Raw genomic sequence first — 15,000 nt, 5'->3', positions numbered from 1 at the left:
GGCGGGGGTGCACGGCGAGGACTACCAGCAGTGGATGGAGGGGAGGATGACGCAGGGCAAGCCCTCTCCGCAGCCCCAGAGACAGGCCGGAGACGTCTACTCCAACACCCTGCCTGTCCGCAAGGCCCAGCCAGCCAAGAGCAAGGCCACCTCGGGTAAGAGCACCCCCCCACCCAGGGGCTGCCCCCACCCAGACCCACACAGTCTCATCATCAAACTGTATTACACAAATTATCATACATGACGTTACATTATTGGCATTTAGCAGACGCTCTTATCTAGACCGGCTTACATAGGTTACAGTTCTTACATGTTATCAGTTTGTACAGCTGGATATTTACTGAGGCTGGGTTAAGTACCTTGCCCAAGGGTACAGCAGTAGTTCCCCAGCGAGGAATCGAACCAGCAACCCTTTCGGTTACAAGCCCTGCTCCTTAACCACTATGCTACACTGCCAGCCAACAGCAGTATTTTTTGATGTGTTTATTAGACTTGTAAAGCTTTTACACATCAGTAAAGAAGCTTAATCAGGGGTAGAACGGGGGGGGGGGGGGGGGGGGGGCAGGGCGAGGCGACACTGCGGAGGGAAAGGACAGGTTTCCACTCTCCCTCACTGGCTGCAGTCCTGCAGTTTATGGAAGTGCTGAGCTACTTATGAAGCTGGGTGTGGATCAGAAGGCTGCAGGTTTCTATGTAGGATACTAGAACAGTGCCTTTGACCGTAGAAAGACCCTGACCGAAACTGCTACATTTATAATAATGCTAATACAGCTACTTCTGCTATCACTGCTGTTACTATTGCCACTATTGCTACTACTACCACTACTACTGCTAATAATAATACTAACAATAATAACAATAATAATAATAATGGCATTCAAAGCTATTTGTATTACCTAGATTTGCTCTGGTATCTCTGTATGCGGTCTCTCTGTGAAAGCATGGTTTAAAATGTAAGATGTGGAAGTCCCTTTGGATTGAAAGGTACTGTAGGTTTTACTGTTTCTCTGGGTGATTGATTGTGTGGTAGCGGTCGATAGGGCGAGCCAGAGAGAGCAGGCATTTTGGGCTCACAGCTCTTCCCCTGTTCCCCCCGTAGAGACTCGCACCCTGCCCAGGTCCAGCTCCATGGCAGCTGGTCTGGAGCGCAACGGTCGAACCCGAGTCCAGGCCATCTTCTCCCACGCCGCAGGGGACAACAGCACTCTGCTGAGCTTCTCCGAGGGCGACGTCATCACCCTGCTGGTGCCCGAGGCCCGCGATGGCTGGCACTACGGCGAGAACGAGAAGAACAAGATGTGAGCGAGGCCCTGGCCCCAACCCTGCCACACCCACCATGCCCGGCCCCGCCCAATCACAGCACTGCAGAACTCAGACACACACACACACACAACCGCACACAGTGCAGGCAGATATACATGCTCATACACATGCACACATATACACCTCACACAGGCAAACTCATTACCTCCTCACTAGTTAAGGCCCTGGCCTTGAAACCGGAAGGTTGCAGGTTCTTAACTCGGGCACTGTAGCAGGTTGACTGTAATAACACTTCTTACTGTGCACTGATTTCCCCTTTGGCTGTCTGTCCCTTCTAGGCGTGGCTGGTTTCCCTTCTCCTACACTCGTGTGCTGCAGGACAGTGATGCTGAAAAGCTCCGCAAGTAAGCCACCTTTTTTCCTGTTTTTTTTTTTGCAGTGTTGTGTGGCATCTAAGTGTGGTGATGAATAGTACAAGTTATCTGTGTGTTGAGTAGTGCTGAGGTTTAGGTATGTTCACTAGTGTTGAGCTCTCTCTGTGTGTTCAGTAGTGTTGTAGTGTCTGTGTGTTTGGTAGTGTTGGTTTATGTGTGTTTGGTAGTGTTGGTTTATGTGTCAGTAGTGTGTAGTGCTCTCTCTGTGTTCAGTAGTGTGGAGTTCTCTCTGTGTTCAGTAGTGTTGACCTCTCTCTGTGTTCAGTAGTGTTGAGCTCTCTGTGTTCAGTAGTGTTGAGTTATCTCTGTGTTCAGTAGTGTTGAGTTCTCTCTGTGTTCAGTAGTGCTGAGTTCTCTCTGTGTTCAGTAGTGTTGAGCTCTCTCTGTGTTCAGTAGTGTTGAGCTCTCTCTGTGTTCAGTAGTGTTGAGCTCTCTCTGTGTTCAGTAGTGTTGAGCTCTCTCTGTGTTCAGTAGTGTTGAGCTCTCTCTGTGTTGGGCAGCCTGCACCATGGGAAGAGCAGCAGCACAGGAAACCTGCTGGAGAGAGAGGACATCGCCCTGCCCCCGCCCGACTATGGCATCTCCGCCCGCCTGCTGACGCAGAGCTCCGCCCACAGCAGGCCCCGCCCCTACAGCGTGGCCACGCCCGTCTTCCCGCAGGTGAGTACGCACATGCGCGCACACGCACACGCACACGCGCACACTCACACACACACACACACACACACAAACACACATACACATACACGCACACACGCACACGCGCACACTCACACTCACACTCACACTCACACTCACACTCACACTCACACTCACACTCACACTCACACTCACACACACACTCACACACACACACACACACACACACACACACACACACGCGCGTTCCACCTCCTTTTCCATGTGATAGGGTCTTCACAGCAAAGGGCAAGCTTCACTGAGGTGCCCGTTTTGTAGTAATATTTATATACAATATGTATTAGATGCTTTTATCCAAAGCGACTTACACGTGAGGAAGAGTACAACACAAGCAAAAGCCACACAGAGTCACAATATTAGAAGCGCTGCATGACCAAGCTTCAACAGCTGGCCAGAAAAGGTACAAGCTACCTGAGAGAGACACAAATGCATTAAACCATCTTTTTTTTAATGGAAAACAGAATTTAGGACATAAGAAATTGCTTTCGTGATTCAGGTGATCAACTGAGTGCGGAGAGTCTTTCTTATTGCACGTTTGTCTGGATGGTACTCTTATCTGGAGCAACATGTGTACAGTAGCTTAGATTTTTCATAAACAGTAATCAATAGTAAATGTAACTTTAAGCCTCTGGAATGGCCGCGATGATTTGGAACCCGATTGGAGCTGCGTGTTCTCATCCTGTGAGGAAGTAGAAAGGTCAGAGAGGGCCGAGTCATGGAGGTCAGGAGCTGTGCATGTAGGGCACCTTCCTCCTGCAGCTCACCTTGAAGCTCCGTGCTGAACGCGATCTGAACGCCGCAGAGAAACCGTGCTCAGTATAGCAGCTGCCGCTGGGGAGCGCGGCCCAAGCGTGCTCCACTTTCCCGGGCTCGGCGTCATTTTTTATTAAAGACGTCACCGTCGAGCCGAGATTCAAGGAGGATGAGACCCACCACGTCTGTGGTATTGCTCTTTAAATGGTTGTCGTACTGCTTGGAAGTCGCTCTGGATAAAAGCGTCTGCTAAATGTGTGTAATGTAATGCTTGGACGCAACGTAAGGTATTTATCAAAAGAAGCAAAGAATTGTGGCGTTTGGTGTTCCGTCATTCTGTGTTTCATCAACGAGCTTAGAATAATGAGAGAGAAATCTTCCAACCCTTACCATCAAATGCAGTGTCCCTCTGAGCAGATGCATTGTGGGTAACAAAGAATTACAAAATGCAAGTGCATGACACTTATCCCCTTTTCCCCTCCTTCAGCATCTCTTAACCCTCACAGACACTGTGAAAATTATCCTCTTCACTCATAAATCCACTCAGAAAAATTCACATTCCATTCACACAAACTCAGACTGATGATTATGTAACTGCCGATGATCTTGCAATGTCTCCTTAGTGCCCCCTGGTGGGGCACAATAGCACAACCCTTTTTCCCCCACGGAAAAATGAAGCAGTGTCTTTTTATGTTCTCTCAGCAGGGGCTTGAAGACTACGACACCCGCTTTGCCACGAGGTAAGACTCCCTTCCTCAGTAGGTATATCTCAGATCTGTTGACTGGTTCCTCTTTATTGACCTTCTGTTGGAGTTCTGTATTGACCTGGTCTGGTTACAGATCTCTGTAACAGAATTAGAAAGGGGAGGGGGAGGGGGAACACACACACACACACACACACACACACACACACACACGGCTGCACTGTGTCCCAGATAAGGAATCAGGGCTCACCTCCAAGCTAGTGCGCGCGTGCGCACACACACACACGCACGCACGCACGCACACACACGCGCACACAGACGTACGGCAGTCCCAGATAAGAGGCGAGCTTCACATCAGAGCAGAGGCACAGACAGCCGCACAGACAGCATTAGATGAGAGAGAGGATTCACGTCTCGCCCGAGCAACAGGAAGCTGCTGGCCCTCGGTCAGTCACGACAGCAGGTCGTGATAAACGAGTGTGCGCGGGTGTGCTTCTTTTCGCCCTGTCAGCTGACACCTTCGCCGCCAGCACAGCGGACACACACCACGTCATGTGACCACACTCTCACCCAGCCCTGTTCATTGCGGAGCCTCTAGCCTCAGTTCATAATTTATTTCTTTAAGTTTCCTTTCTTGTGTTATTTCTGTTCTGTTTCTGTGTATTTAATGATTACATACTCACACAAAAAGAATGATGCACTAATTAAGTAATCTGAGCTTAAACGTTAAGTTTCCTTTTGTATTCATTGCCTTCATACTTAGCAATTTTGCACATACACAGGTAATTAAGCGCAAGGAAGCGCAAGAAGTACCTGAGATTTTAAGATTCATATTTGTTGCCGCTGTTAAATTTGACTATATTTCATATACACAGAGGTGAATGATAGTGGTTAGAATTAAGTTTCCTTTATATTGATTTAGCGTAATAGTAGTTCACAAAGGCACAGAGTGTGTTAGAAATTTCTCTACACAGAGACCTGCAAAGCCTCATGGTATTTGTGTTTCTACACTACCTCAAACTGGTCAGCTGGGTCTAGTAACGGTAAGAGGTTTGAGCTTCTCTGGTCTCTCAGGGGGTCATGGGTTCCAATCCTCCTGGCCTACATGTAACACATGTTGGAGTGGGCCTCTGCAGCCATGTACAAATGCATCATCCAGATTCTGAGTTTCTTCTTTTTTTTCTTTATTTCTTTTTGTTTTCCCTTTTTCCTTTCCTTTTGACTCTGTTTTTTCTGCTTTGGCTTTTTCATTCTGATCTCACCTTGTTCTGGTGCTTCCGTACCTGAATTGGTTTATAGTAGACGACGGCTAGACTCACCTCGTCACCAAACGGTGGAAAAGCTCCAGGTGCTTACTCACGATTAGCACTGGAGAGCTCCCAGCCGCCACAGAGCCAGGCCTACCCACAATCCCTCAGTGTAGCCGCGTCCAAACGCAGAGCGAGGTGTGAGTGGCGGGGTTTCAGGACTGTTGGTCATGTTCCCAGAATTCAGTGCGAATCCGGGAGGGAGTCATATCCGTGTGCAGAAGCGAGAGCGTTCAGATCCAGAGTGCAGCGTGTTGTAGGGGGCGGGGTGGGGTGCTGATTCAGGCGGAGGGTTCTGATTTGACCGGGACACAAGCATGTTGGCAGCGTTTCTCAGAGTTTATTCTTATCCGGCCACCTCCCCCTCCTTCCCCCTGTTGCCCTGTATGGAAACTGCATTTTTGGGATGACTGAGAAATCGCATTGTGACATCACTGTGACATCACTGTGACATTACCAGCCACGAGCAGGTGTTCACTTTCGAAACCTCATCTCCCACCGGCTGCTTCCCGCTATCGAGACGACCTTGATTACATCACTTCCTGTCACACAGCCGTTTCCTCCTGATCCTTTTTGTTTTCCCGATGGTCTTTAAAACAGCACAGGCATTTGGCCTGCTCCACATTCTAAATTATATTGCAATACATTATCATTTAGCAGACACTCATATCCAGAACAACTTACATAGTAACAATTTTTTACATGCCGTCCGTTTGGACAGCTGGATATTTACTGATGCAGTTGTGGGATAAAATACCTGGCCAAAGAGTAAAACAGCTGTGCCCCAGCGGGGAATCGATCCAGCAACCTTCAGTTTACAAGCCCTGCTCCTTACCGTTATGCTAAACTACTTCCTACTCCATTTGATGGCCATCTTACAATTTCCTCGTGGTTGCTGGTGGCCTGTTTTCCAAGGGGTGGGTAGAAACCACCACACAGCTGAAGCTGACAGTCAGACTCCCAGCTCACCTCCTGAGACGGCACTTCACCACACGGTCCCAGCTTCTCCGGAAGCCTGACTCTGTCTGGCGCGGTCAACGTCCGGAGGCCTCAGGGAAAACTGCAAGTGAGGAAATGGCAGAGATGATGGTGGCACAGGCTGGTGATGCAAACAGAGGTGGTGTCTCTGTAGGGAAAGCGCCACAGTCTGGTGTCTTTTCTTTGTGGGGCGGGGGTGGAGGGGTGGGGCAGGGCGGGGGAGGGGTGGCGAGGGGGGGGTTGTTCCTGCTCTGTTTCTCTGATTTGGCAGGCCTGGCAGACTCTTCCTCTCTTTGTTCCACAGTTCCGAAGGCAAATTGATCTCGACCGTTTGAGGACACAGACAGACACACAGACACAGACAGCTCCGAATAGGACAGACACCTTCCCCTCCCGCCCCCTTACCCCCCCACCACACCTTTACCCCGTCCCTGCACAATCATACAGCCCTCCGACGGTCAAGGAGGCCTGTCTCCCTCCCTTTCTCTCTCCCTTCCCCCCTCCCTCGCTCCTTCCCTTGCTGCCTGGCCCGGTCCGGCGGGTCAGGGGAGCGCTGAAAGAACCAGAACACAGAGCGCAGCGGGTCGACTAGCACCTCGCGGGCTCAGAACCTCCCCTAAACGAAACCGCTGGATGGGACCGCTCTGAAGATACTGGGACACTTGCCTGTCTTTCATGCATGTAAATGGGCTTTTTTCCAAAAAGAGAGAACGAAAGAAAGGAAAGGAGGAAAGAGCAGGTCATTCGTGTGGCCCTGTACACTGACTGTAAACCTGCTCGGCAGCTGACTGTGTTCTGTATGAGAATGTGGAGTGGCGCCACAGCGCCACTTAGTGGCTTTGAAGCATGAAGCACTGTGCAGACGTGCGGTTTGGCCAAGGGCCCTCTTTAAGTAATAACGAAATACAAGGAAGTAATAACAAAAAAAAAAAATACAATAATTATTCTAAAAAAAGGGAGTTCAGTAGTTTTTATAACGTCTTGAAGGCTGTGTTGTGGTTGCATATTGTATTTATCCAAATTATTAAAATGGACTTTTCTATTTTTTTATGTTTTTTTTTTTTGTGCAGCCATAAGCTTTAAATTAAAAATAATAATAAAACGACCAAGCAAAATTATCTGTGAAAATGTGAAAATATTACATGTGGGGTCAAGTATGTCCAAGATTTTGTCACTCTTCAGTAATCTCATTTAAAATTTTGGAAAATAAAAGGTTTAAAAAAAAAACATGGGCAATAAGAAGCCTGTCATTTATACAAAATGTAAAAATGTACAAAATGTACATTTACTTCTCTGAATTTACCGTCAAACAGGCATTTCGAAAGACGCACACGCATTGTGTAGCTGCGGGGTCCTTTTGAGTGAAACGTGGTCGTCCTCTCGTTCCGAGGCTGTGTGTAAGACTGAGCCATGTAGGGCTACCATGCATGCGTGAAAGAGAAGACAACTGCCATCTGCATCTCTCTGCCACCCCGTCCTGACCCGGCCCGAAACTGCCACCTCTGCATCTCTCAGCCACCCCGTCCTGACCCGGCCCGAAAATAACAGCGCCGTCACGGAAACTTGCTCCCTCTGCTTGCTCAGACAGGGTAGCGTCCTCCCCCTCACGGGAGGTCGTCGTACTCTACAGCTTTTGTTTTTGTATGCTGTTTTACGGCTTTCAGTGCGGGTGATGTTGTTAGGCCCGTCTGGTGGCAGCAGCTGACCCTGTTCCTGAACATTGAAGGTCCTCATAGATGTGCTTAGTAAGCAGGTTCAGTCCTCTCGCTTCTGGTAAAAGGCACAGGACACGCTGTCCCAGGTCATGTAATGAAGTGGCTAGCTTGGTCGGTGGCTGAAACTTAGAGCTGTCCGTTAGGAAGCGTAGATACAGCTGCAGTGGTCAGCAGCGGTCAGAGAGCCGGACCGTAGCGTTAACGCTGACCACCACGCCCCCCCCCCACCCCTTCCCCCGAGCCCTCAGCTCTCTCCCGCCTTTTCCACCCGCCGCACAAAGACGTAACGTTGACAGGAAAATGCCGGCAACCGCAGTCTGAAAGGAAGCAGGGTGGCTTTCTGTTGTTTTTTCGTTACCGTTGTTGTTGTTTTTTTTTGTTTTGTTTTTTTGTCTCCTGTAAAGCCGTGCTTTATGAATGTCTTTGTAAAGAAAACACTTCAATAAAAGAATGAAGCATTTTTTAACAAAAAAAAAAAGTCGTAAAGAACAAAGACTGTTTCTGTAACACAGAACTGAGCAGTAGCTGCTCTGTGTTAGCATGTCTGTCACTGCCGGTCAGCGAAGCGCACAGGAGTTAGCCCTCCCCTTTCCCACAATGCCTTGCCCTCCCCTTCCTCCCCTCTGTCCAGCAGAATAGAGCATTGGCAGCCGTCTACAGTCATCCCATCCCATTGATAAAACGGTGTTTACTGAATGTTCTCTCCCATCTCTCACTGTGATGATTGCCTGCAGCACCCTCCACTCGGGCTCCAAAAACGCGTAGAGCGGTTTTTCCTGCCCCCCTCCCCCGGCCACCACACCCGCCTTGTCTAGGCCCACACAGCGCACGCCGTTCACCTTTGACCTCTCTCAGCCCTCAGGGGGGTCTCCTGACTTTTAGGCACTTGAAACGTCAGTCATGGAGGGTCTCATAAATACGTGTGATAAAGATCGAAATCCATCCGGGAAATCAGACTGTTTTCGGGGTCGTTCTGCTCACAGTGACCTGCCACTCCCAGATATCACTGCAAAAACACCTGTTCCTTCATGCTTATTCAGTCATTTTCTCGAATCCCACAAGATGGCTGCTCTGAAGGTATATTATATTATATTATATTAATGGGGTTCAATCATAAGGGATGAAAGCACAAGCACTGTAGTATGCTCTCTGAGCTCTGGTACCCATGTGAGGAGGGAAGGCTGCAGGCAACCATCCAGTAAACTGTTGTGAAGTCCTCCAAAAAGGCCTCCATCTCTCCTTCTCTCTCTCCCCCCTCTCTCCCTTCCTTGCTCTCTCTCACTCTCTCCCTCTCTCTCCTCCTACCCCTCTCCCCCCTCTCCCTTTCTTGCTCTCTCTCTCTCCCTCTCCCTCTCTCTCTCTCCCTCTCTCTCCTCCTCCCCCTCTCCCCCCTCTCTCTCTCTCTCTCTCCCTCTCCCTCTCTCCCTCTCTCCTCCTCCCCCTCTCTCCTGTCTCTCTCTCTCTCTCTCTCTCTCTCTCTCTCTCTCTCTCCTGTTATTTAACTGGAGTCTTCCCTAAAGGTGTCCCCCGTTCTCCGTCTCTGTTTTGATAAATTTAGAGACAAAAGCGCTAGAATGGGCACGACTGGGAGCTGCCAGTGTTTCTTCTTTCTCCACTAAAATAACGCCAAGGTACGAAGCCAAGACTGCTGAGCCTCGCACACCGCTGGCCAAAACAGATTTCTATATTTTTTATCTAAATGTCTTTTTTTTCCTCTTTCTTTTGGAACACACACACTTTGTTGTAAAGTAAAAAAAAAAACCTAAATGTAAAATGTTAAAAAAAGAAAAGAGAGAATCTATGTGCATGCTTTTGGGAGACACCAAAGCTGTGTAATGTTGAAAATTTGCCCTTGAATGTATGTTTGACTTTCTACTTTTAAAAAAATGGGCCGAATAAATCTTTGTTCAGATGAGAGCTCTGTATTTCATTGATCATCTTGTTTCGTTTTTTTATGAAAATGGCTGTTTCCATCTGCAGCAGATGTCCTTGGCTTAGTAAAAGGGTTTTCCCTCGAGGTGGTGGCAGGGCAGTCTTAAATGGTGGAACAGTTTGTCTCTAAACTGACCGACAGCCTGAAGCTGCGAATGAACGAGGCTCAACCTCGCGCCGGCGATCCCCATTGGCTGAGATGACCTGCTCATTCTGTGACATCACAGTAAGGCACAGTAGAGATGCCTGCAGCAGAGAATTCACTGGGTGAATCATACATTTCATCACAGCAGAACTCTTTATATACTGGCATTTCATAACCCATTTATACCGCTGGATACTGAGAGAAGCCATTTAGGTTAAATGGGATTTGGACCTGCAAACGCTGGGATATAAGACCCCACTATGTTCTCACCATACCACAACATGACCATAACAGTAGTTTAACAGCTACTTCATTATATGTGCAATGTTTGACCTGGTGAACTGTGTCTCATTAATCCATTATATACATACATATTAATAGCTGTGTAATTATTTCTTGCTGAGAGATACGTAGGGCATATGAATAATTTATGCAGCTGGATAACTTTCCAGAAGGTGTTTGGCTTTGGTAGCATGATCAAGGGTCAAACAGCAGAGTGCCACCTGGGAGTTGACCTCACAACCTTCTGATTATTAGCCAGTCTTAGTTACCGCAATGATGAACGGTGGTGAAAATCTGTTTCTGAACTGGGGTTTGCCGAGGGTAATTGGTGCCCGTGCACGACTCCGCCCAATGCGGGTCTATCACCACGCACACACAGAGACACACACGCGTTTGGTGTCGCCTGCCGTTTCGCCCGAGGACAGTTGCCATGGCGCTCTGCCTTGTTGCATGTGTCTGTGGGAGTTGTAGTTCAGTTCAGCCCTGGCCCCGCCCACCCACTTCCAACGCAACCAAGGCAACAGGTACCATTTCTAACTGCATGAGGTCCTGAGGGTGCTGTACAGACCCGTGTGTGTGTGTGTGTGTGTGTGTGTGTGCGTGCTTGCGCGCTCGTGGTGCCCATACTTTTGTGTGTGTTTGTGTGTGTGTGCCTGCTTGCTTCTCTCTCTCCTTTTCTGTACCTTTTTTTATTTATATTTTTTTTTTGTCCAAACAAAATGTGATTTTCTGTGAAAAGCTACATGCAGTCTGCATTTCATTAGGAAGGAATCTTGTTGTTAGACAGCAAACACTATATATAGATTTTGTGTCCCATTTAGAATTCAAGTCTTCATGTTTCATGAAAAAAAAAAAATCAATTTTAGAAGTGTAACGTTTTAAGTTTTATGTATCCCCATAAAATGGAAAACATGCTGAAATCGATCAGAGGTATTAAATCTGTCTGAATGGAGACTATCGATTACATGTTGTTAATCAGGTCGATTGGGCTTAGTTTGCTTAGTAATACCCAGAGGGTACAGAGGTCCGTTTTAGCCGATTGTACAAACGTCAGCACAGTTGTTCCAGCTGAGTGAGCATTTAAGCACAGTGCTGAACAGTTCCCTGGCTCCTTTTATGATACATTTTGATGTGAAATCCACAAGAATGGAATATTTTTTATGTCTGGTAATGGTCAGATTTGTGACACTTTTCCTTATGTCCACGCATCAGTTCACCTACTAAAGGTAAGCTGGTATAAGGATAACCCACAGTTATAAACATTTTATAAATGGATATATATGAGTTATAAACATGTCAAAAAACTCAGGAATTACTGAATTACCCTTCTGTATGAAATAATTTCAGAATGGCCCCTCCTGTCTCTGATTTTAGTCATAGCTATTAAAAACCTCATTTCAGAGGTATATTTAGGAATAACACAACAACTGAGACAATCCAGTACAGTGCAGAAGTTGTTTTGAGAAAAAAACGGAGGTGATAATTTGGAAAGCTTCAGCAAACATTAGTGGAAGTATTTGTCAGAAGTGGAAGGGCTGAGGGCAATTCCTTATTTATTTCAAACAGAATAAGATAAAAGGAAGCTGAGTGTTTGTGCAGAGGCTGGCTGGGAAATGCTACACCACAGGTTTGGATCGTCCCTCCTGCTGTATACCTGTTTTTGCTGTGGTCGCCTTGTCACTGTATATCTTGCTATAGTTTTGATGGGCCAGGAAAGGACGTTGCCTCTACAGCATAAGTTTATCTCTGTCACCTCCTCAGCCAAGCTACAACCACTTATCATTTCACAGTATCTCCGTGGTGACCATCTGTAAGTTAAGAAATTTTGTCTGAAAAGTTGACTGTATAAGTGCTAAAACGCAGTATAACTGTGTAACTGAAGCTGTGATTATGTTGCAGCCTCACAACAATAAACCTCAGCTGAATAGAAAAATTTCGTTTTTTTTTTTCCCCTAGATATCACAACACAAGCCACTATTTTTAGCAGTTTTTTTCATAGTGTTTCACAGTGTTTCTTTTTGAAAGACAGACTATCTTTTGGGTTTGGTGATACACAGAGCAATTAGCCAAAACATATGTATTTATAAGATGTGAAAAAAGAGGTGAGGTGAACCCCAGACATGTTTTTACTTTTCAGTGTGGGTCCAGAGTATGCCCGCTTCTGAGAGAGTCCCGCCCACTGTAAGTGCCTGCCCTCTTTTGCTGTTCAGCCAGCCAATCATTGTCTCTCTCTGCCACCCACTCTCCTCTCTCTGCTAACATTGGCTGTCTGGCTTCATGGGGGCATGGGGCTTAGCTTCTCCTTCACCTGTCATAACGGCATTCTCGAACTGACTTCCAGTGTGATGTCATTTCACCAGTACCAACCAACCAACCAGTCAATGAGGTGAGGTCTTTGGTTGGTGAACTCAGTGCAGCATGGCCGTGTGTACAAAGCAAAGCAAATCAGTTGCGGACTCTTCACCTTGCAAACCTTTTCCCCCGCTACATCTGCATGCTTTCTCGTACACATCTGACAGTGAGGCTCTCAGACGCACAATCAGATGTCACATGGCTTTTTGGCACTCTGCCATTGGCCATTTAGGTACTGAGATGACAGTTGACTACCAAGAGTCCACTGCTGTAAGTAACTGATTCCTGGTCCATAGGGCAATCATGAAAAAGGCAAGTGTTAGCAAGCTAATGGTGTGAAGACCATCACTTCTGAGGAAGCATGTGTAGAAATCACAGCTGTTCCTCCTTAAGGGGGCGTATACTAACAGCTGCTGTTCCTCCTCAAGGGGGCGTATACTAACAGCTGCTGTTCCTCCTTAAGGGGGCGTATACTAACAGCTGCTGTTCCTCCTTAAGGGGGCGTATACTAACAGCTGCTGTTCCTCCTTAAGGGGGCGTATACTAACAGCTGCTGTTCCTCCTTAAGGGGGCATATAGTAACAGCTGCTGTTCCTCCTTAAGGGGGCGTATACTAACAGCTGCTGTTCCTCCTTAAGGGGGCGTATACTAACAGCTGCTGTTCCTCCTTAAGGGGGCATATAGTAACAGCTACCATCCTTCCCCCTTGATGGGGCTGTGTTCTTACTGGCTATTGTTCCTCCTTAAGGGGACGTGTACTAACGGCTTCTGTCCCTCCCCCCCCGCCCCCTTGCTCCTCCCAACAGCGTGGTCAGACTCAAGCCCTCCGTCACCGATGACCGATCTGCTCCAATCCTCTATTAGTGTGTCCTTGGACACCTGGCATCCTCAAAGACCACACCCACGCCGAGAGACCACGCCTCCGCCAATCACGCCTGGACCCGCCCCGTCTGTAACCCCGCCCCTTCCCCAACACACTCGCACACACACAAACACTCACACCCTCTCCGTGCAAAGGGGCCGCGGCCGCAGAGCAGCTCTGCAGACAACCCCCCCCCCCCCCCCACCCCACCCCTCTCACGCTCTGAACTGTTGAGGTCAGCTTTTTCTGTGAGAATAAGTGTAGTAAACTGTGTAAGCTGTTCCATGTGCTGTATTATGTGACTCCCCCCTCCCAGATACACATCATACTGCTGGCCATTATTGCTATTTTATATGTCTGTGGGTAATGATATGAGCATAATGCTCCCCCCCCCCCATAATTTAGTCATGCAAGGGGAGAGAATTCATATGGGATAGGGGGATGGAGAGGGGGGGTTGGCATCCAAGATCTCACCCTCACTCTACACTAGACCAGACTAACCAACAGCCAATAGGATTGATGCTGAAAGAAAGACCTGAGAAAGGGAGACAGCGCCGCCCTGTCTGATTGTACGGACACTGCAGCATTGCTATGTCCCTGCCCCAGCATCCTTTCACCCCGCTGGGACTCCACCCCACCTACAGTTATGAGGAAGCAGGAGGAGACTCCGCCCCCCTGACCGCTGTCCACCAATCAGCAATGAAGACCACCTGTGACTCATCACAACCTCAGCCTACGTTTTGAGTGTCCAGAGCACACTGACTGAGAGCAGAAGGGGGAGGGGAGGTGGGGGCTGCCGATATACTGTCATAGTTTTTTGTCATGTGATTATACACGTATGCGCATCTTGTTTGACAAAATGCCATCATTCAGAAAGTCTTTCAGTTCCAACAGATCCGTGTGTTCGCCGTTATCAGAGCAGAAGTAATCCTTGTCATTCATTCAGCCTTCTTATTGGATTAATATGGACTCACTCTTAAACTGTGTTTAATCATATTATTTCCTACGTCAGTACAGGACACATTGTAGGAGGCGGGCCTCTTCTTCGGCCGGATTGCTTTCATGTTGCCGTAAATACTGGCGGTTCTCGACTGCTTCAGCTCATACCTGTAACATGAAGGTAACACTGGTTTAATTGTGATTGCACCAATGTGTATTCATTTTTAAACATGTTTTTTTTCTGAAAAGTCACTTTACATTTTTTAAATGTAATGTTTTTTTGTTTTATTTTATCTTTTTTTTGGAAAGATACTGCTTTTCTCTCAAACACTGAAACCTTTTTAGACTGCTCCTGTTTTCTTTTGGCATTACTGATCATGCTTCTGGTTAACACTGTTTTACCACTGCAATTGTTGTGATTCAATAAGAAAGGATACCTTCACACAATGAGAAGTAGAGCAGCTATGCGTGAGACGGATGCTTGCGGATATTCTGTGCTGTGCAGCGATCTGTGCACCGATGGCATCGGGCTGTCTGTGAGTGCCTGCACGCGTTGCACGCATAAACCCTACGGAGGGAAAAACTCACAGAAGGTCAGTCTTAATAACCAGGACTATGTGGGGGAAAAAACCCTT

At 47.6% G+C, this 15,000-nt stretch overlaps 1 protein-coding gene across 8 annotated transcripts in view; it reads left to right on the top strand.

The window, feature by feature from the left end:
• The window catches only part of LOC118778955 (brain-specific angiogenesis inhibitor 1-associated protein 2-like), an 86,884-nt gene extending 73,259 nt beyond the window's left edge, over window positions 1-13,625 (top strand). For 3 of the 8 annotated variants that reach the window (XM_036530815.1, XM_036530775.1, XM_036530760.1), the window contains 6 exons: window positions 1-155; window positions 1,100-1,298; window positions 1,602-1,667; window positions 2,198-2,357; window positions 3,852-3,889; window positions 9,412-9,584. The exon at window positions 1-155 is cut by the window's left edge and continues 41 nt beyond it. In XM_036530815.1, coding sequence (XP_036386708.1) covers window positions 1-155; window positions 1,100-1,298; window positions 1,602-1,667; window positions 2,198-2,357; window positions 3,852-3,889; window positions 9,412-9,472 — 679 coding nt within the window. In that variant the 3' untranslated portion in view covers window positions 9,473-9,584. Of the gene's footprint in view, window positions 156-1,099; window positions 1,299-1,601; window positions 1,668-2,197; window positions 2,358-3,851; window positions 3,890-6,442; window positions 7,036-9,411; window positions 9,585-12,349; window positions 12,394-13,370 lie in introns of those variants that run through there. The other 5 variants (XM_036530806.1, XM_036530790.1, XM_036530767.1 and 2 more) reach the window with 5 other exon arrangements.
• Window positions 13,626-15,000: the final 1,375 nt, after the last annotated feature.

This window comes from Megalops cyprinoides, chromosome 1, assembly GCF_013368585.1.
Source record: "Megalops cyprinoides isolate fMegCyp1 chromosome 1, fMegCyp1.pri, whole genome shotgun sequence".
Classification (NCBI taxonomy): domain Eukaryota; kingdom Metazoa; phylum Chordata; class Actinopteri; order Elopiformes; family Megalopidae; genus Megalops; species Megalops cyprinoides.
The sequence above is the reverse complement of the archived record's forward strand: the minus strand, read 5'-3'. Positions and strand labels throughout refer to the sequence as shown.